Source organism: Pezoporus wallicus, unplaced genomic scaffold (assembly GCF_028554395.1).
Source record: "Pezoporus wallicus isolate ANWC-B61680 ecotype Strahan unplaced genomic scaffold, APGP_CSIRO_Pwel_v1 contig_6520, whole genome shotgun sequence".
Classification (NCBI taxonomy): Eukaryota; Metazoa; Chordata; class Aves; order Psittaciformes; family Psittacidae; genus Pezoporus; species Pezoporus wallicus.
In genome coordinates, this window is record NW_026636887.1 from 647,384 (window position 1) to 670,429 (window position 23,046).

The 23,046-nt window shown below is 41.1% G+C and overlaps 1 protein-coding gene across 12 annotated transcripts in view; it reads right to left on the bottom strand.

The window, feature by feature from the left end:
* The window catches only part of DOCK9 (dedicator of cytokinesis 9), a 113,749-nt gene extending 91,381 nt beyond the window's left edge, over positions 1 to 22,368 (bottom strand). For 4 of the 12 annotated variants that reach the window (XM_057402075.1, XM_057402073.1, XM_057402080.1 and 1 more), the window contains exon 1: positions 22,134 to 22,367. In XM_057402075.1, coding sequence (XP_057258058.1) covers positions 22,134 to 22,247 — 114 coding nt within the window. In that variant the 5' untranslated portion in view covers positions 22,248 to 22,367. Of the gene's footprint in view, positions 1 to 3,941; positions 4,531 to 22,133 lie in introns of those variants that run through there. The other 8 variants (XM_057402072.1, XM_057402078.1, XM_057402071.1 and 5 more) reach the window with 3 other exon arrangements.
* Positions 22,369 to 23,046: the final 678 nt, after the last annotated feature.

Sequence of the window (23,046 nt, forward strand, 5' to 3'; positions counted from 1 at the left end):
ATGTCACAGTTTCACAGTTTATTAATAAACCAAATGACTCACCAGCAGCACAGAGCAGTCACACAGCACCTCAGTAACACCTAATGATGACACGGCTGTCAAATCCACAGGTGACATGGAGTAAGAAACTGCAGTTACTAAAATACAAAGTTAGTAGTTCTTTTTCCAGCAAATACATAAATCTATCCCAGTAAAAGCTGGACATCCACTATTTCAAAATGTCCTGCATATCTTCTCAGAAACTGTGTAAGCACAAATTAAGTAACAGTTACTCAAATTAAGACTATTTTTCCCATCAGGCAGTAAATCAAATGGCTACTTAAAATTATTAGGCCACATCTTGCACACATGACAGCTACAAAACTACCTTAACTAGATTTACCAAACTACAAGGTTCTAACGTTCAATGACAGAAATAGCAGTGTTGAACAGGCCATAAGAAGCAAACTGAGCAGAAAACATTGCAAGCTGGGAAAAAAAGCAAGTTGTTTTCGATTTTTGGACAAATATAACAAAAACAACAACAAAGTCAGAGTCCTCTAGTCCAGCTTGTCTCACTTTCCAATTTTCTAGCTCCTCCACTGGCATTGCTAGCAGACTCACCTCACATTTTCCTTCAAATACTTCAAGGGGCTTATTATCAACAGCTTTAAGAATGCTGGTTTACATCTACACATCATTCTTCCTTGCTCATTTTCCATCCTTGTCTACCATCTGAAACAGCTGTTTTAGGCTCAAAACCGTTCAGTAACATTTCACTGTTGATAGCCATTGGTTATACAATGATTACCAAAACAATGGAATTTTAATGTGAAAGTAAAGGCCACAAGAACTCTAAGACGCTACAACACAGCAGAAATCATGTATAATATCCCTTTGAGAATTTAATAAGATAGGAAAAACAAAACAAGTAATGTTGATTAAGCATACAAGCTAGTATTTTGAAACTGTATTCTTCAATTTACTACAAAATTAAACAGAATGTTTTGTCGTATTTGCAGAGAATAAATATGCCCTAGCGGACATTTAGGGAAAACATATTTTCATTAATATTGAAGCAACATTTAATACTGCTCAAACTAAATTCATGACATTTTACTAGAACATTTATTTTTATCTATGTGGACCTAAAGACCCTAGAAGATCCTGTGTTCTAGCAAGATAAAGTCTATGTGACAGGCTAGAAACATTCCCAAAGATAAGATACAGCATCTCCATTGCAAGTTTGAATGACATCAGATGGATAGAAATAAACTGCGTTATTACAAAAAGACATTCTCACCCAGGCTTCATTCTGTCTTTCCTTCAAGCAATCAAAAGAGCAGGCCTGCTTAATACAAAATCTTTAATTATATTTAATCAGACTTTAGCTATAACCTCCTGACCTCTGGATTACAGGGTTAAATAAGAAAACTGTATGCTAAATCAACTACTTCTGTCTCCTTATTTCTCCTCAGGAGACTTTTCCTCCCATGAGAGTTACTTCCCAAGAGCCTTCTGATCACAGGAAGTTTTCACAGGTTTTCAGAACCGGCTTTGCAAGCGGAATGTATTCTCTGCGTTAAAGGGCTCCCTGAAATTCAGTGGTGCTCTGACAACAGTTCTGTACCAGGAGATACCTGATCCAAAATAGCCAAAAAGACTGCGTAGCAGGTACAGCCAAAAAGGCAGAGGTAAGAAGTTGCAGCTCGAATATGGGTTTCAGAGAGGACAAATAGGTGAAAAAGAAAACACAGGGAAGTGACACACTGCCACTCCTTTTTGGTCTTGACCCTACAGTTTCTCTTCAGAGGATTCCTGTAAGTCTTCACCTGCCTGCATGGCTTCTCAGTGAGAAGCAAGGTAATTTCTCCTCCTGAAAGCCATCCCTTCAGAGGAGGAATAGGTGGCCAAATTAGCTTTTCAAGCAAACAATACAAAAAATATGTAATTTAATAGTTCTGTGTACACAGAGTTTCACAAAATCACTTGCCACTGTTGCCAGGACTGCAATATCTTTCCCACTCTTCCCACTTTTCAGAGAATCCTGCTTGCCACTCTTCAGGGTGAGTCAGTAGCAACTGCTCCCCCAACCTCAGACAGCAACAGCCAGTGCCAGCTCTGGTTATCAAAAGTATAGCCTTTCAATGAAGTCCCAAGCAGGAGACATTCTGGCCCCTCAACTCCATGCACTCTCCCACACTAACCTTCAGGTATTTACCCCAGGAAGAAACTTATCTTGATCCACTACTTCTAGTTAAACCGAGCTGACAAAGCCAGACAGGAAATAAATAAAAAAAAAAAAAACAAAACAAAACAACCCAGTATCATTCTTTAAAAGCATCTAGAAATCTTGGAACTGGGGAAAAAAAAAAAAAAAAAGTCCTAAGTGACAGATGTGGAACCTCAGTTGTAAAGTGCTTACTAAGCATGCTTTGTGCTTAAATCTTGCCAGTCTGCAAGCCAAAATGGCTAAATTACAGAGGAATTATTGGTGGAACAATACCACATGAAACAAAGAGAAAAAAAAAAAAATTCTATTTAAAAAAAGTATTTCTTCATTCACTCATCTAACTAAATGTAGGGTTTCAGGCCAGTAAAGGTGTTAAATCTTAACTCCAATTGAGTACAAAGTTATTGAAAGTATTCGTTGTCCAGAGTTTAACAAATGTCTAATAACCATCTGTATGAGGCTAACTTAAAAATGGCTAACAGCGTAAAAAGGCTTCTAATACCTAGAGGAAACCATTTTATTTTTAATATCAAACATACTAAGAAAAATCAATACTTCATGATGGGTAATATACATACTGTAAGTTATTTTAAGCATCTGAAGACAGTTCAGCTTATTCTCGATTTTTTTCCTGGAAGCTTATGTATGTGTACATAAATATACATATATGTGTGTGTGCGCACATATATATATATATACAGACACACGTGTGTGTACATATATATACATGCATAGACACACCTTTTTTTCTTGTATTTGAGTTCAGCTAGAAAGGACCTGACCATCATAAAGCCAGGAAAGCTTAGTGAAATTGTTAAAGGCTTCCCCTAACTGCAGTTGCACAGCGTGGGTACGCCAGCAGGCACTACAGGCTTGTCAAAAGCTGTCCAGCTATTTCCGTGTACCACACCCCTCTTATTCCAACTAGCTAGCTAGTGACAAAGCAATTAACAAGTAACCCCAAATGATTTTAAATAAGTATTTAAATCCTTAGCTAGCCCAATTCTAAGGCAAGCAGTGCACATTAGGTATTGCAATTCCACCCCCTCAACCCTAAATGCAATACATCTGACGCACAAATGCGTCATTAACCTGGGGGGTTCAAAGATACCACTCTCACTTTAAAGCCTGTTTTCTTTGCATCAGGCAACACCTAAAAAAGCCTTCAAGAGCAAAGCAGATTCGGAAAACAGTTATTACTTCCTTTAACCATTTTTTTCTTCTAGAATGCTCCTGCATCCCTTTCAGCAAGTTAAACAGAAATAGAACAGTTTCAGAGAAAAAAAGGGGGGAAAATGTAATCAAATTCATCTGAAAAAAATAAACCTTAAATCCTGTGTTACTGTTTTCCCAACAATGCATTCCTCAGTTTTTCCAAATAACGGAATCATCTGTTGTTCTTCAACTCAAGTGCCAAATACATTCCAAAAGCATGTTTAGAAAAATCTAACAGCAGGCTATCTTCCATAACAATCCTGTTCATGAAGCACAAATTCTTCAGACCTGTCAGTACAAATCTAAATGGTATCACAAGTATGAATCCTCAGTTTTAACATTACAGCTGCATGCACACGTGTATTACATGTCACATACATGCACTAACATCCTACAAAATCAGGACAAGGCATATTCATGGCTGTACATAGATGTTGAATAAACACAGCATCCTGGTTTTAGCTCAGCTTTCAATTAGCAGACAAAATTGTTAATGAAGCAAGTTTGTATTTACCAGGGATGAATGAATCAATATTCCTGAATCTTCATTTGGCAAGCTGAACGCTGTGTATTCAAGGGCATTGTTTTCCCCTTGCTGTTTGCAAATATAACCACAGTTTCTCTCAAAAACTGTACGAATGCCTTTAAACAGAACCACACTTGTAGTGCAACCCATTCCAAATCTGTTGAATTTTGCATTTCTAGCAGCCCTGATTGCATTTGTAGAATGCCTTCTTCCTTTGCTCGACTCGGATAATCTTCCTGGGCTCCACAGAAATATTTCTTTGTAGAATCTTCATTACGTCCGACATTTAGTGTGATCGTTGACTAGAAACCATCAGCTACTGAAATGTAATCCTATTTGCTTAAGCCAAACACTGCCAAAAATCCAGCCGCAGATGATGAAAAGCAAAAGATACCTCAGCAGTAGAGGATAGGAGGTGTTCAGCATGTGCTATTCTCCGCAACAGAGATGAAAAGATATTCCAGGGGGTCAGGGAAAGAGCTCCTATATTTCAGAGATCCTCAGAACATAATGAAAGATGAAAGGAAACTGCAAAGATACTGCTGCAGTTTCTGCTGCCAGCCACAAAGAATTCTCATCTGCTGAAAGAAAAGCACTCTCCCAGAATGCTTAGCACAGAGTTCGTACTGGCAAACATTTCTTTGCTTGACCTATATGTGCTTTTTAGTGTTTAAGACAAAAAGCTCAATATATGAGGGGAAAATTCTTAACTCACTGCAGCTACAGAAAAAAAGTCAGCGTGTTGTATAAACTCACTTCAATCAAATCTGCGTGTTATCAGCATGCTATTAGCAGTTCAGGCAAACCACAAGGGACCTTAAGGCTGTCTTTACTTTTTCCTTTCTTCCTCACATGCAAAGTGATCAGTCAATTCCCACCTGCCAGAAACCAACTTTATCTTGTCCTTGACTGCGAATAATCGTCATTTAAAAAGGGGAAAAAAGAACACAACTGACTATCTACCTCAGATCAACATCCACATCTAGAACAAAAATACCGACTGAAGTTTATAATACATAAATTTCTTGGCTTTATAGTGAATCACACCTGTAGTGATTGAAGTTATTACTACAGGATTCTTCTCCATATAACATACTGGTATCTGTTGTAAATACCTTTAACTAACACTGAGAAGAAGTATTAAGTTTCTTAAACTACTTTTAAAGACAAAAAAATTGCAAAAAAAGCAGCTGTCCTGATCCACACCATAACAGTATCAATTACTTTGTCAGAGACTGCTGGTTAGTTTTATATTTCTGCTAAACTGAAAGCACTGAGATGTATTTACTTATTTACTTACTAAATTGTAAAACTGGATGAAAGAGTGAACTTGCAAACTCAAGATTGTCACAGTGGAGTTAAAACAAGCTACATGAAGCATGAAGGGAGGGAATAAACAGGTTAATGAGAGCTACACATTTGCCTCCATGCAAGTTAACTATCTCAAGAAAATACTTGCAAGTTACAATGAGACATTCAGGAGAAATATTTAAGATTTGTATGTTTCTCTAACATTTGGCTAATTAATAAATCTCAGTATGCTTCTCATTAAGTTTCTACCCTAAATACATCATAACAACATGCATCACATTGATTTGAAAAATGAAATAAAAAAAAAAAAAAATCAATATTTGACAGTGATCCAAGTAGCTCCTGCCAGTGCCATATTCTCAAAGGCAGCAGTTAGCGCATTCCACATATTGTAAGAAATAGAATTGTGTTAAGACGGTTCTCTTAATGAGAAATAGCGCTTTGGAGGGGGGGGCAGAATAAACAAGGTAATGGTGAAAAATGTGGCATTACTCTGAAGGGCAAAGATACTTCTTACATCACCATGAACGTTGAACAGCAATGTCTTTCTACCTTCTATCTCTCTACTTCTCCTACCCTCTTTGAAAACAAGCAGCAGGTCAGTGAAGGAAATGCTCTGCTCAATTCACTAATGTTGGATAAAGACATCCTTGCAAACACATGGGGGAAAACAGTCATAGGAGTTACCACGGAAGACACCTCCCAAAGATACATTCAAATTAACTGTTTGTAGCACAGAAGCCCACTTCATTCCCCCATAACCTGCCCAAGTTCAGGTTTCAAACAAAATACCAAAAGTAAATAGATCATTAAAAGAAAGCACTGTTTAGGTAGTTTTCCATGCAATTTCAGCAACTTCATAATAGGAAATGTTTCTACAAAAGGGGGAAAAAAAAAGCAGCTTATGTCTTAGGAGAGTATGAGTAAAAAGGTAGTTACAACAAATTATCATGCAGTTAACTGACACTTCTTTAGTGATCATGCAGTTAACTGACACTTAACTAGACAGTTCTTTCAAATGCCTAGAGAATGACCTCACTTTTAAAGCACTAGGTAGGATGTTGAGGAACAGGTAGACAAAAAGATCTCATTTGGAAAGACAAACATCTTGACAGAATTGTAGCCTAAGTCAGACTGGAAGTAGCCATGGGAGGTATTTAATTCAAACCCAATTAAGAGCAAATTTAATTCCAACTATATCTTAAATCACTTTAGTCTCAAATTTTTGTACCATTTTAGAAAACGCAACTGAAACTCACTTGGATCAACACAATGGTAACAATAATAACATAAAAAGCATTCCAAATAGAGCTTGGGAGATAAATATGGGGACATGAAGGGTGGGAAGAATCCACAGGGAGGAGGAACTTGACCAGATGCTTATATTAATATTATGAGAAAGTACAAAGTAAACACATGTGCTTGAAATCAGACAGTTCTAATGAATGCTTACAAGCTTCTGTTTGACATTCGTTAACATTTATGAAGGTAGAAGTCTTTAGGGAATCGTTATCTGGATTGATGCAAAATCTTCAGGGGATGCTATAGAATTCTTACTAACAAAATGAGAACTTAGATAAACCTAAGCAGAAATTGAACAGTTGAAAGAATATAGATCAAACTAGGGAGGCCTTGCAATCAAATGTGTTACCACAAAACATCAGCGCTCTCTCTTCAGACGTGCCCTCACTAAAGCAAAATATTTCATAAAACACAGGCCCATATCTGCAAGAGAGCATACTTCAGGCAGGATTCAAGCATCTAGGTCCTAGCGTATGAGCCACAAAAATACCCTTTATCTCTTAAAACATTTAAAGTAGGTACTTACATTTTTATGTACAAAGTTCTCTTCGATATTTAACATGCCCAAACTGCTGCCATCTTGACAGGAGCGAACAGCTGGTTCCTTACAGATCTTAACACATCCTGACTGAATTCAGCTTTTCACAAAAACGTGACAGTATTTGTAGGTGGAGCACTACCTTCCATCTGGCAGCTGCCTGTAGACTGGCAGAGAAAGCTGGAGATGCAAGCCTAAACCCTCCTCAGCCCAAAGGATTAAAACCAACATTGCTTAGTACTCTTTGGAGTGCTGTAACAATGTGATGATAATGTACCAAGGCCAAGGTACTCACTTCTGCCTGACAAAGCTATTCTGCAGCAAGATCCAATAGCCCCCCAAGAGGGAAAAGAAGTGTATATACAACACTTAGTACTTCCTACAGAAAAGGAAAAAGAAAATACTGGTTCCTACTGCAATGACTGTTTCTGCAATCATTGCTTCATGCAAACTTCATAGAAGAGCTTTGTCAGGTAATTCTCCTCAAGAACCCACATTTCTTCAGAAAGAAGGAACTAGACTAGAAGCTGCTTTGTGGCCACAACAGTGACTTTTACTCTGTCTTAAAACCTTTAAGCACCTGAATTGTTGAAACTCGTGCAGAGTGTCTGGATATGGATTATTCTGAGTTACCCTCATATCCACTTTCCAGAATGGCAAGAAGGAGGATATAAGGAACTACAGGCTTATCAGATTCACTCCAATCTCCATGTAGATCATGAAGCAAACCCTCCTGGAAGCCATTTCCCAACACATAAAGAATAAGAGGCTAGTTCCAAGTAGACATCAAGGACAAATTATGCCTGACCAACCTGTCTGCCTTCTGCGATGAGATCCTTGGTTCTGCATGCAAGGAGATAGCAACAGACATTGAATAATGTTAATAAAACAAGCTTCTGACAGTCTTCCTTAGCATTTTTGTAGTCAAATTAGACAGATGTGGTCTGAATGAGTGGATAAGGATGACATCCCGTTGTGCACCAAGTTGAACATGCTGACTAGGCTTTTCAGTACAAAACCAGATATTGATATATTGCACTGCGTCTAATGGAGAGCCATCATGATGGTTTAGGAGCGGCAGCATATGATATGAGAAAAATCTAAGAGACCTTGGATAGCTCAGCCTTAAGGGAAAGCTAAAGGAGATCTTACTGCTATTTGCAACCACCTCATGGGAAACAGAGGATAGAGCCAGACTCTTCTTGGAGTCATAGGAAAAGAGGCAACAGACACAGAGTATTCCATTTGCATAAAAGGATTTATTTCTTTTTTCTAACCATGAAGGTTGTCAGCTACTGGGGTTAAAGTGTTTTCCATCTCTGTGGACATTAAAACCAAACAGGCATAGTCTCTGAGCAACCTGCTCTAAGCAGATCTATTTTGAGAAGGGGATTGCTGCAAGCAACTTCCAGAGATTCTCCTTTCAACCTGTACGTTTTCATGATTCTGTGGCATTACACAGGGTAGCCACACACTAACCACAGAGACAGAGAAAAGCTCCAAGAAAATTCTGTTCTTCAGGAGAAAGCTGGCATGATTACTCCAGGAGGTCGTCTTGAGAACAGCATGCTCGGATTCCTATGTAATTTTGACTGAGAACGTTCACACTCAGCCATGCCCTAAGAAAAGATCTGCATCTGACAAAAACAAAAAAGTCACCAAAAATGTGACACTAGAAATACTAAGTCAGAAATACCACCAAGCTGAAAACTACAGGTGATTGATCATTTGTAAGATTCCCCTAATATTGAAGACCATATCAAAAGTAAAAGAAAACCCCACACTAATTGGAGCAAGACTTAAAATTGACAAACAAGGGAATGTTTGTGTCTGCTATGCTGTCATACATTTACAGAAATCAGGAGGAGGTGTAAATGATGCAACTCAAGACATGCTATTCCACATCTTGCATACATGGTATTATGCATGTGTTGATGGAGAGATGTACATGAATTTAAAACCCTGCTAGTTACAAAATGCTAAATATCTTAGCTAATAGTTTTAGGTTGCCTACTTGATAGCTGCAGAAAGGTCAGTCTTTTCAAGTCCATTCTTACATGAGTAACAATACATTCTCAACCGTAGGTGAGCACTGGGTGCTGCCAGTAAAGCATGTGCCTTAAGTTCAACTGAAGTACAACTTGAGCACCAAAAATAACCCAAAGAACTTTATAGAGTTGTTCAGTTCAGATTGACTTGGACAAATAAACATTTATCGTTAAGCATGAGAAACAAAACAGCTAGCCCTTTTAAATGTTTTACATTTCAAGCCCTAACATTGATCTCTAGTATTGAAATATGCTCACTGAACTCCATCTAGTGGTCACATAACTTTCAGCTTTTTGAAGTTGAAGTGATCATTCTGGGCCTTCAAGTAGCTGATAAGATAATAATAATAATAATAATAATAAATTTCTGTTGTGGTTAAGAGAGTTACAGAAGAAGTCGCTAATTATAGAATATTAATTTCAGAAACCCTGATGAAACCATGCCAGAATAAATAATGCTCAACAGTACAGTAGACTAAAAAAAATACATATATTAAAACCCAGGTTTTGAGCAACCTGACTGTGTTCAGGGAAAGCCAGCATAAAATTCAGGGCTCATACATACTTTTAATACCTCTACAGAGGTTATTCTGATTCAGGTCCTTCTCCTTTCCTTTGTTCCTAGTTCAGTCAGGAACAAGTTCCAACTTCTTCTCCGGGAGACTATTAGCAGCCAAAATACTATGCTGGAAGTACTGTCCCTGAACTTTACCAGCAAGACTGTATACAGCAGGGTTTTTAAGGTTTTGTTTGGTTTTTCCCTGTTAGAAATCTCATATTTCATGAGAGGAAAAACTTACTGGATCATGATGCATGCAGTGGCTGGGAAGAAATTAATATGCAACACTACTGAGACATCTAAGGCCACATACAATACCAGGCAAACAACTCCAAGGTGATAACAAGCCTGGCAAGCAAGAATCCCAAGACAATTTCTGAAAGGAAACTAGAATAGCATCCTTCAAATAACTATGACGTGTGTCATCTTTTCATTAACCTGAATGTTCTTTTTAAACTCACTGACGTTTGAGGTCCAACACGAATTTAAAATCCCTCTTGGACTAGCAAATAGTAAGAGTGAAGCCTCCTTGAACATTCCTTAAAGGCAAACATACTAATATGATTTTCAGCTAAACCACTTACTAAATCAGATGACTTCCATTGCACAACTCTTAGTGCCAGTACAAGTGGGTGCAAATATGCCTGGCAGAAAGAGGTCTGAAATACCACTTATCACTGTACGAGGGCAAGAGATGAATGGGCTAGATGAGGTGACTTTCAATCTTATTTTCACAAAGCTTCAGTTCTGTACTATTTTGTTGCCTGGCTGTAGCCACTTACAACCATGCCTATAAACAAGCCTAGAAAGGCATGAAGAGAAGTGCAAGCAGATTCTCCATCAGTACCAGCACCTGTGGGAAGAACAGTACTTATAAAACCAAAGGATATAAAGACCATTATACAACATAAAAAAGCAAAGAGCATAAAATAGCAATGGTGATGCAATCGAAATGGAGAACAGGTTACTACCTTTCCATCACCTTAAAACCATGTTAACATGCACAATGCTAGCCAGCATCTCCTTTTGACTTTGATTTCTTCACAAACCTGTTAAAATAAGACCAACAGCTATCTTACCAGCCTTTGCCTCTCCCACTGGAAACACCCAGCAGTTTCTGTGGAACTCCTATTTTTCCTATTCATGTATGTTTCAGTACTCCTTTCAGCATATGACCAGCACTGTGCATTGGGTAACCACTAAGGTAGGAAGATCATATATCTTAATGTCAAAACATCTAAAGGCAGTGGAGGCTCTGGACTTGTAAGCTGAAACCAAATTAAATGGCTACAAACTCAGGTACATTGAATTACAGGCTCCTGAAATCAACTATATTTCACTTTTGGTAACACAAAAATTGTTACCATCTGCACTGATGGAACCAGAATACTTTCCCTACTTAAAATAATGCAATCATTATCCATTCTGAGTATAATGTACAGTCACTCTTTGTTGGGGAATTAGTTTTATAGTAGTAAAAATATAAATACATCTTATCTCTGAATTCAAACTCCTTCCCATCCACATAGTACCTGAAAGTACAAAAGCAGTTTAGCCCATGCTTCAAATTTCCAGACCTAGATCAGTATCTGTCAAGATGCCACCTCTTTCTAAGTCAATAGTTAAACCCGAGTACCAAAAAGCACCCAGAATTACACAATGCAGCAGCTAAGGATTATTTATTTACACTGATGGATCTAAATTACAGGCTTCCCTGTATTCTAGCATCTCTGGATCAGCATTACTCCTTTTTGACTTTGTTGTGACTAAATTTAATTTTTTTTTTTTCTTTTTCTTTTGTAATCATTGGGGGAACTTTGTTTTTCTTGTTTTGTTTGGGTTTGCAGAAGAGTTGTGTTTTAAAGCATATTTTGATTGCTTAGTTAATTTTATATGAGGTCACTTGATATTCCCACTGCATGAATAACTACGTTTCTTCGCAGAAGAAACTTCAAAAGGGACTACTCGATTTCAACTTGTAGGGACTGAAACATTGTTTATGCACAAACTCATTTGTCCCTGAGAATTTCAAACAAGTTTAGAAGAGCAAGGTATCATTTTGAAAAGTGAATGGTTTTGTTGCTTTAGATTTCTTTCTCAGTGTCATCCCCAAAAGAAATGTTTCAAGAGTACTACAGAAGCAGTTAGGAGAAAGACAAAGACATCCTAAATCATGCTTCCTTGATTTGCTCAGAGTTACAAAGTTGACATTTCTTCCAGAACTAACAGCACTGACAAATAAAGCAAGGTCTGCTTTACAGCTAACCTTGCCTGAAAAATCTGAATCACAGAGTCTTTGGAAATGTTCAGCCTCAGCTGACTTACTTCTTCCTCCTCATTGTCTCAAGATAGAAAAATGATCCAGAACTTTCATGTTCTTTTTTGGCACAACAATTCCAGGGGCTGCAATTTCCTTCTTATGCCACCTGACATCCCTTCCTTCAGCTGGTGAGCAGAACAAAATTCTAGCTGTTTTATTTAATAGGAATAGGCCTTCTTATTCAGAGAGGGCCCCAAACCAAAGCCTGACCTGAGCCCAGAGGCTTAAAACTAGACTTTCAGATAAGACCTTAATTTACACTGACACCAGCAAGTACTCCAGTCTGAATCAGACTGATCCGCTTGCTTCCTCAGCACACAGAGCTAAAATTACTTTGTTCTTAAAAAGCAAACTAACACCTCACAGAACAAGTACACAGAAGACTCTGATTTTAGGCTTCCCAGCACAAGAGAGCCATGGATGTACTGGAGAGGATCCAGCAATAGGCCACAAAGTTGAAGGGACTGGAGCATCCCTCCTATGAGAAAAGGCTGAGAGAGCTGGGACTGTTCAGCCTGGAGAAGACTCAGGGAGCTCTTGTCAATGTATACAAATACTTGAAGGAAGGGTTTAAAGAAGACACAGCCAGGCTCTGCTCACTAGTGCCCAGTGACAGGTCAAGAGGCAATGGGCACAATCTGAAACACAGGAGGTTCCCTCTGAACATCAGGAAACACTTTTTCACTGTGAGCATAACTGAGCACTGGCACAGGCTGCCCAAGGAGACTGTGGAGTCTCCATCCTTGGTGATAGTCAAAACCTGCCTGGACGTGATCCAAGGCAACCAGTTACAAGTGGCCCTGCTTGACAGAAAGGTTGGACCAGATGACCTCCAGAAGCCCCTTCCAGCCTCAGCCAGCCTGTGACTATGTAAAAGAACCATGGCACCCCTTTGCCCCACTTCCCCTGGAGAGAGCTCTCCTGCTGTTGTTTGGTTGGTTTTGTTTTGGTTTGGTTTTTTTTGGGGGGGGGGCGGGGGGGGGTTTTTTTTAAATCATCATCATCATCACAGGTATTTACCAGCAGCCCCAAGGCAACACCACTACCTTAAATAAAGCACTTCTCAGAATGGAGTGGTTTCACCAGTCCGAGGTGCCAGATCCAGACAAAGGTTTAACCAAGCCTTTTGATTTCTTCTTGTTTTTCCCTCACTTGAACTGCCAGAGTCTCCAAACCAGGCAGCAATCTCTGGACATAGCAGGAGAATGCAGAAGACAATATCCGGATTCCCTGTACCTCCTCTTATATCTGATTCATTGGGCACAGATGAGAATATGACAAACTGTTCTAAGAGACACAGTACTTCATCCTTACGCTAACAAAGAATCACATCCCCCACCCCTGCACATCAACAGATCACAATGGGATTGTAGCAAAAGACAACCTCAGCTATGGATGCTGGAATTCTTTGATGAAACGTTTGTGCTCCAGAACAGTTTTCTCTATAAAACCCCCTTCAGAGCTTCTGTTCAACCTTCTGAGCACCTTTAGATGTCTTAGTAAACTGTTTTCCAAAGCAGAGTCCATCTAACCAATTAAATTCTGGCCCTTGCTTGGTACAAGAAATCTTGTCCATAACATTAACCAGGTAGGTTTTTTACCTACCACTATTTCATAGATTATTAAATTTAAGATACTCCAGTACATGAGTGCCTCTGGACTAGGACAGAATGTAAGCATGCCTGCACAAACCTATCTGTCCTTTAAATGAAGGCCTAAAATAAGTTACATGGTCATAATTATTAGAGTATCTTCTCATTTTTAGATAAAATTTATTTCAAAAATATTTACATGAGAGGCATTGTGTAATACACGGCCTACTTGTGCAATTTTATGCCTTTTCTGGTTTGCATAATTAATGCTTTTCATAGACACAGACAACCTAAGATGTGAGGGGGGAGAATGAATTTGTCTTTTCCCTCTTCCAAATGAAGTTTTGCCTTCAGTATCTAAATTAAGTCCTTGAGACCACTCAAAAACCAAAAATAGCCACTAGCTAAGGAAGTAAGTTTTATGTACATTTTTAATCTACAATATTTTTTAAGATCACTGCACTAGTTAGGTCTTCAAACACAATCAGAAATTTCAGGTCTAAATAAGAGCTTCCTGGACAACAGCACTGAAGATTCTACACCTTTTCTTTATATCCGTAAAGGACCACTGGCACCAAATCACCTCTAACAGTTACAGAAGTTCTTAAATAAAAGCAATATAGGCAATACATTTCTCAGGAGGAAACAATCAAGTTTGTTGCTATCTGGAAAACTGAACTCCCCTTATTTGCTTCAACGATTTGTCAGTAATTTTTCATCACTCTTTTTAAAGGAAACACACATAAATTTGGCAGAATCTTACAACTACTTCAAAAATACAAATCTCTGGTTAAACTGCCAAATTCACAAATTGTTGAGCTTGCATATACATGAATATATCTGATGGTTATCTAATCTTAGGCACACACTACTCGCAAGTGACCACTCAGTCCAATAACCATATATACTTAAAAGTAACTTGAACATCTACACCTATGCAACAGTAAAACTAGTTGGCATTAGAGGTCTAGTTTTCAAAATAAGTAATTGCAGACCCTTTTGAAACATTTTCATAGAAGCACAATGAAGCATACCCAAATGACTTGACGTAGGATATACAGTTTTAGTTTATTGCCCAAGATCTTCAATATGGGAAAAAAACAACCGTGGAGTTGTGAAATTCTCAAGTTTAAATTCACATGTAAGGAGTTCTACTTCCATTGAGATACAAATATGTCAACCTGATTGAGTATTAAAGGGCATGAGCAGGGGAAGAGAGGAAAGAGAAGGTATACTGCGGTATTATTCCATGCTGCATGAGAGCTACTGCCACCATACACTGAAAAAACAATCCAGCTTCACCCTACACCTGACATTTGCTGTATTAGAAACAACTATTTTTAAAGTACTTATTTCTCTATTTTAAACATAATTATTGTTATCTAGCAGGACAGAAAAAGTTCCAGAGAATAATAAATAAGGTACCACGAATAAAAATTATCTAATGTTGTTTAATGGTTAAATGTAATTTTGCTCACACAGAAATTCAGCTGTTCTGCATTTTACCCCCCAGATTCCTTTTCTGAACCAGAAGCTTATGAATATTTAAAATTCAAATAAGTTTAACGGTATTTATTAAAAGAAACTGTAGTACTATAGTCCAGCCTCCAAATCTTCAGAACCACAGAAATGTCTATCATACCCAGAGTAAGCCCTCTTAGCAGTATCAGACTTGCCAGAAATAACAGCTAGTTTTCTTAGTAGTATCTTGTATCCAGTCAAAAAGGTTTTGATATGCACTTTGCTAAAATAAAACCAGCACCTTTATCAACAAGATCTTTTTCTCTGCCAATTTTTATTTCCTTTAGGAAAGGTAAGTGGCACATACCATAAGCTAAGTAACTTCTTCAGGGTTGAGTATCAGGTTTTTTCTTCCCCCAACTAAAGTTCAACAGTTCAGAGAGTGAGTAAGCATTACCATTCGCATCAAGTTCCTCCAAGGTGAGATGTGTTAGGATGACGTTCATCGTCAGCAACAATTCTTCCTTTCAAATCTTGAGTGCCAGTTCTCATATCCCTGCTTTCACTCATCCATTCATCACAATTTGCTTCTTCCAAATTCCTTATGCGTACAATTTCACATTCCATGTTTCCAGTTTTTCTGTACCCATCAGCTATAAAAGATCCCAGCCCCCCTCATCCTTTCAGCAGTACATACCACTTTTGAATTCCTAAATTTCCTGAAGCAAGCCATCAACTATCTCCTTCTACACAAACACTGCAACAGAAATCTCATAGTTAATGAGGTTCCAAATACTCCATTCATTGTATACAGAGAAGCCACTTTGCAGAAAAGCACACAAGCTCTCTGTACACAGGGCATATGAATGGATACACAAACCAGAAAGGAAAATACCAGCCCAAAATGAATACTATATGATCCTTCCAGGAGCTGTACTCATGGAAAAACTACGTTAAAAACATTGTAAAAACATAGCACAGAGTGCACCTATTGATCTTTTTTCATGGAGTTGAGATTCACAGAAAGCAGAGATCAGGACTGGAAAGATGATACTGTGTAAAAATCAAGTATTCTTTAAAAAAACAAACAAACAAAAAAAAAAAACCAAAAAGAAAAAAGATAAGTGAGTTTGAGATCAAAGACTCATTAGGAGATGCAAGCACTGTCTTTACGATGTACTGATTTTCCTCCACATCTGAAAACCTGAATTTCTGCAACTTTCTGAAGCCAAGAGCTCTATCAGGTACTTTAAGTTAACACATAAAACACAAGATATGATATGTATTAAGACATGTATTAAGACATGTATTAAGACATGTATTAAGACATGTATTAAGACATGTATTAAGACATGTATTAAGACATGTATTAAGACATGTATTAAGACATGTATTAAGACATGTATTAAGACATGTATTAAGACATGTATTAAGACATGTATTAAGACATGTATTAAGACATGTATTAAGACATGTATTAAGACATGTATTAAGACATGTATTAAGATATAAGGTTCTGAATGACTTCTTTGCCTCAGTCTTCACTGGCAAAGGCTCTGACCACACCACCCAAGTCTTGGAGGGCAGACGCAGGGACTGTGAGAATGAAGACCTTGGGCCCACTGTAGGAGAGGAACTGGTTTGAGACCATCTTAAAAATCTGAATGTGCACAAGTCCATGGGACCTGATGAAATCCATCTGCGGGTCCTGAAGGAGCTGGTGAATGAAGTTGCAAAGCCGCTGGCCATCATATTTGAGAAATCATGGCAGTCAGGTGAAGTTCCCAATGACTGGAAAAAGGGAAATATAACCCCCATTTTCAAGAAGGGGAAAATGGATGACCCGGGGAATTACAGACCAGTCAGTCTCACCTCTGTGCCTGGCAAATCTCGGAGCAGATTCTTCTGGAAGGCATGCTAAGGCACATGAAAATCAACAAGGAGCTTGGTGACAGCCAGCATGGCTTCACTAAGGGGAAATCCTGTCTGACCAATTTGGTGGCCTTCTATGAGGGGGCTACAGAACTGATGGACAGGGGTAGAGCAGTTGATGTCATCTACCTGGACTTGTGTGAAGTGTTCAACACTGTCCTACACAACATCCTTGTCTCTAAATTGGAGAGACATCAATTTGATAGATGGACCACTCAGTGGATAAAGAACTGGCTGGATGGCAGCACACAAACAGTTGTGGTCAATGGCTCAATGTCCGGCTGGAGACCAGTAATGAGTGGCGTCCCTCAGGGATCGGTGTTGGGACCGGTCTTGTTCAACATCTTTGTCACTGACATGGACAGTGGGATTGAGTGCGCCCTCAGCAAGTTTGCCGATGACACCAAGCTGTGTGGTTCAGTTGATACGCTGCAGGGAAGGAATGCCATCCAGAGGGACCTTGACACACTTGTGAGGTGGGCTGATGCCAACCTCACGAAGTTTAACCATGCCAAGTGCAAGGTCCTACACCTGGGTCGGAGCAATCCCAGGCACAGCTACAGGTTGGGCAGAGAAGAGATTCAGAGCAGCCCTGCGGAGAAGGACTTGGGGGTGTTGGTTGATGAGAAAATGCACATGAGCAGGCAGTGTGCGCTTGCAGCCCAGAAAGCCAACCGAATCCTGGGCTGCATCAAAAGAAGCATGACCAGTAGGTCGAAGGAGGTGATCCTGCCCCTCTACTCTGCTCTTGTGAGAGCTCACCTGGAGTATTGCATGCAGTTCTGGTGTCCTCAACATAAAAAGGACATGGAACTGTTGGAACAAGTCCAGAGACGGGCCATGAGGATGATCAGGGGACTGGAGCACCTCCCGTATGAAGACAGGCTGAGAAAGCTGGGGCTGTTCAGCCTGGAGAAGAGAAGGCTGCGTGGAGACCTCATAGCAGCCTTCCAGTATCTGAAGGGGGGGTATAGGGATGCTGGGGAGGTACTCTTCATTAGGGACTGTAGAGACAGGACAAGGGGTAACGGGTTAAAACTTAAACAGGGGAAGTTTAGATTGGATATAAGGAGGAAATTCTTTCCTGTTAGGGTGTTGAGGCACTGGAATAGGTTGCCCAGGGAGGTTGTGAATGCTCCATCCCTGGCAGTGTTCAAGACCAGGCTGGACAAGGCCTTGGGTGACATGGTTTAGTGGGAGGTGCCCCTGCCCATGGCAAGGGGGTTGGAACTAGATGATCTTAAGGTCCTTTCCAACCCTAACTATTCTATGATTCTATGATGAGATCAGCCTTCAAATATCTGAACCTATTTCATACATCAAATCAAGGAGAACTGCACAGAACAATCTAGGAATCGCTCAGATTTCATGCTGTTTTTCTATATCTCAAGTTTCTTCTGTACAGTGTTAATTTCAACATAGGGGAAACAACTTTTAATGCATTATTTGGTACATATAAACATCTTCATTAACTGTGTATTTAATAAGGGTGTTTTGTTGACAGCTAGGCAGAAGCAAACCAAATCTGGCATGCCAAATATTCTCTTAACTGCTTATTATCCTTAAGTGTCAGCTTAATTTAATATAGAACATATTGATTTGCCACTGAGATAATTTATCATTAACACACCAAGACAACACATACTCTCCTGAAGTCCTACTGATCTGTATGCAACATGCACTGAGTAACTTACCACCACTTAAAGGGACCACTTCCAATTATGTGTAATACTAAAGTTGCACTGAAAGCAGCTCTGGGCAGGATTGCTGGTTTAAGAAACAGGACTGTCATCCCCACAGCCTTCCTCCCCTGACAGAAATGTATTTGGGTGGCCAGAGGCATCACATTAAGTCACGTGGCTGGTCTGAAGTCAAAACAACATCAACAATGCACAAGGCTATACATTCAGCAAAGATGATACTTTCGAGCAGAAAATGGCAAAACCTGAACCCAAATAATCAAGGTAATATATTATGTGCCTTACCACAGTAGAAAGCTGATTGCCAAATAAGTTTCAAGTTCAGCCAACCAAACTGTACATGTTGGTTCAGCAAACTGAATCTAACAGAAAGAACATATGAGATGTCAAATGCTCACAAGACAGCTTGCTTCATTCTGTAATGAAAACTAGCTTGACTAACCACATCTGCTTAATGTTTCTTTTACTACTCAGACAACCTATTTAGCCTGTCAGTTGGCTGAAAACCCCTGACTTTCAGATGCAATATAGAGCAACCCAAAAACGTAAGATATACCATGCCATCCTACTGGCATGCTGCTTTCAGTCCTCTTTCATATGATCCTAAGAACATTTATACAGCAGAAAAAACAAGCTGAAGTTAGAAATGTGATCTAATAAACCTCATTTAATGGGAATGACTTTTGGTGGTGGTGGTGGTTTTTTGAAGTATAGCAATACACTGTTGATGGTAAAAAATAAATGGCGCTGTTAAACAGTAGCCACAAATATAAGTTAGAGAATCTGTACCACTTCACAGGTATTAGCAGTTCACTTTTATCAGCTACTGCAAGTAATGACTGAATGATCTGCATCACTAGCCAGTACATTGTGCTGCAGAGATGTACAGTCAGAAGTGATATTTGGTTGTATGCAGCTGGACAGATCACCCACCAAGAACTGCTAGTTTGAATTCATTCTTTCCTACCCCAAAATTCTACACCTCAAGCCCAGCCAATGGAAAACAGCTTCAGTATTTTTTCAGTATTGGAAAACTTCAGCATCTGTTCATGAGCAAGCAATGACAGACAGATCCCATTAGTTACCAGTGCTGAACAATGTTTTAAGCAAGACAGTTTGTTGATGACCCAGATAAAAACATCCTGGGGAGATGCTCTATCAGAGCTTTGAGAAGCAGCTCAGGAAAGAAAGTGGGTCTTCTTTTCTTTAAAGCCATACATCTGGCTGGAGTATTCCACAACTATTATAATACTGGGAAAAATCCTATGTCCACTAGATCAGCCTGAGAGCTTTTCAGATACTACAGTCCAGACACTCCAACAGCTAACAGGTCAGGCTTATAGAAGTAAATATGGGGTTTTTTTTAAGTATTTTACAGCCAAGTACCATCCTATCTAAACTCTTCCTTTAAAAAGATACCTTCATTCCAAACATCACAATGCTCAAAAAAAGACTGACAGTACATTCAAAGGAGGAAGAAATGGTAAGAAGGTAAACGTAAACCTGTGATCACTTGCCTTTGCATTCATGATAAACAGCATGTGAGCAGTGATAAAATGAACAGCATTTATGACCAGAGGAAAGACGTAACAGCAGGGGCAAAATGTGGCTGAAACAGGAAGGTGAACTTCAGCACAAGTCTGCATGGAAGAGAGATGAGGATTTTACTCCATGCATCAAGCTAACAGAGAAGGATCACAACCCTGCCATGAACCTGAAGTCACTACGTATGGTAAGTCACAGTTTTTGCTTTCTGAAGTAGTGATGGAAGACCTTATCCAGAACCAAACTACAGTACACTACTTTACACCATCACTTCTTTCACTTCCTTTAAATTCTGCAAAAATACCTGGATTTTTTAGTGAATACCATCCTATCGTGTCTCTGGTCAACCTGCATGAATTCAAGAATCAGATGTGTTCCAACTCATCTCAATGACATTAGTCATAAGTGAACTAAGAAGAAAAACATCTAACGGGTGGAAGGGGAGAGGACAGAATTGCCAATTACTGCAAAAGAAACACTTATTTATGTCACGAAAATACATAAATCCTTTATGTATCCTTAATGCTCCCTCAATATGAAATATATATATATTCCTAGGAAACACTTGATCCCTGGAATACTGCTAACATATATTGGATGTTCACTACACATATATGCACTAGTGTCTTGTGGAAAACTGTCAGTATTCAGGTGGACCCTGAACTACGGGTATTAAGTCTTCTATTGTATATTCCATATCCCATATCCCACAGTTAAAGAATAATTTAACATTAGAGCCACTGTTTTATTAAAGAACTGTGGGACACAAAATGTATATAACAGAAATACACACAGAAATGCCCTGAATTACAGCTACAGCATTTGTTACTCTCACACACATCACTACCACAAGACAAACAAGTCTTCTGACAAGCAGTTTAAAAAAGTTAGAGAAGCCCATACTTAGCAACAGCAAGAGTGAAAAACAAATTACAGATCAGCTTCCAACATCAGGAACTCCAGCAGCAGAAAGTCTTTACTTACACAGGGTTTAAACGCTTACTAAAACATTCCCCTTGGAGATAACAAAACCACATGGAATACAATCGCACACCATGAATTAAGAGCCCCAAGAGAGAAGTTCTGAAGAATCTTGCTGAGGCTGTTTAAGATGTCATCACCTGGGCACAGCCAGGCCAAAACCCATACCTCTGTCTCAGTTGCCTCAATTCACTGTCTAACACCTTCAGACAAATGTACTCTCATCAGTTTCAATTAAATTAATAAGCCTGATTGTGAACTGGCAAGATCAACTACCATGTGCTAGCACAGTGACAAATAGCCTTCAAACATCCCTATTACACTTGCCAGCACTCATCTTTCATACTGTAGGACGCAGCAAAAAAAAACACCCGTGGTTTAGCTGTAAAGCGTGGGGACAGTAGTAAGATGAAACATCACTTCTGCACCGCTGTTTTCACGCGCACAGAAGCACTTCAGTTGCATTGGGGCGAGAGCTGCACCCGCTCTACAGGTGGAGGAGCCGGGAGGCACGCAGGCCCCTCGCCTGATCGAAGGACGAGGGGAGGGGGCCGGGCGCTTCCCGGCGAGATCCGCTCGCCCCCCCGCCCCGCACCGCCTCCCGCCCGACACAAGTTTGCAGCGGGAGGACGGGAGCGCCCGACCGTGCCCGCGGGGCGCCGCGTCCCATGGCGCCCTCTGCGCCGCTGCCGCTGGGCGCGTCCCCACCCCGCCTGCGGCTGCACCGGCACCGCACCGCACCCGCCCCGCAGCCGTCGCCGAGATCCCCCCCCTCCCAACCCGGGCGGGATCAAAGGGCCCGCCTCCTCCTCCAGAACCAGCCCTCCTCAAGAGGCCGCAGAAGCGGACGGAGCCTCTCCCGGGCCGCTCACGATCCGCCGCAGCACTCACCAGCAGGACGGAGCCGCGCACCACCTCGGAGACGCTCTGCCGCAACTCGGCCGCCGTTCCGGGCTTGCTCAGCGCCCGCGTGAACTTCCGAGTCTCCGGTGCCACCAGGGCCATGGCCGCCCGCTGCTCTCCCGGCACGGCCGGCCCCTCACGCGGCGGCGGGAGGCGGGAAGGGCGCGAGCCCCGCCGGCGGGCGCCGCAGCCGGTGCCGCTCCCGCCGGGCAGCCCCTCCCCCGGAGGAGCCGGCGCGCACCGCCTCCCTCACACCGCAGCCGCCGCCGCCGCGGAGGGCGATTGGCGCGGCAGCGAGAGGGCCGAAAGGGGCGGGGCGGGGCGGGGCCGCGCGCGCGGCACCCCGGAGCCCCGCCCCCACCTGTTCCCACGGCGCCTTTCTGATTGGGCCCCCGGTTACCTGCCCGGCTGCTGCTCCCCTCCCTCATTGGCTTAGCGCGGACCCGCAGGCCAAGGTGAGGGGCGGGGTCGGTTGGAGCCGGAAGTTGCCGCCTTTGCCGGGCAGGCCCCCCCCCCCCGCCGGGCGGGTTGTGGTGAGAGGTAGTAGCTGTGGCGGCAGTCGTGGCTGGGTGGTGGTGGCGCCGGGTCCCGGGGTGAGGGGCTGTGCTTGTCCCCGGACCCCAGCGTGTGGCGGTGAGCGTGGCTCCGAGCAACAGCGTCGGTGGCACAGCGCTGCCGGAGTGGCCACCGTTGTCTTTGAGGGCCGGGAATAGCGGCGGTGGCCGTGCCGTCTGCCCGGGCTCCGTGCCGGCGGCTTCTGCTTGTGTTTGCACCTGCACCTGTACGTACACACTCGTACATGCGTCTGTGTGTGCCGTGGTGTAGTAGGAAAGTTAGAAAGGTGGAAAGTTGGTGTGTTCGGTGTCCGTAGCGCTGCTCGTACATCCTAATGAGGCTTCAG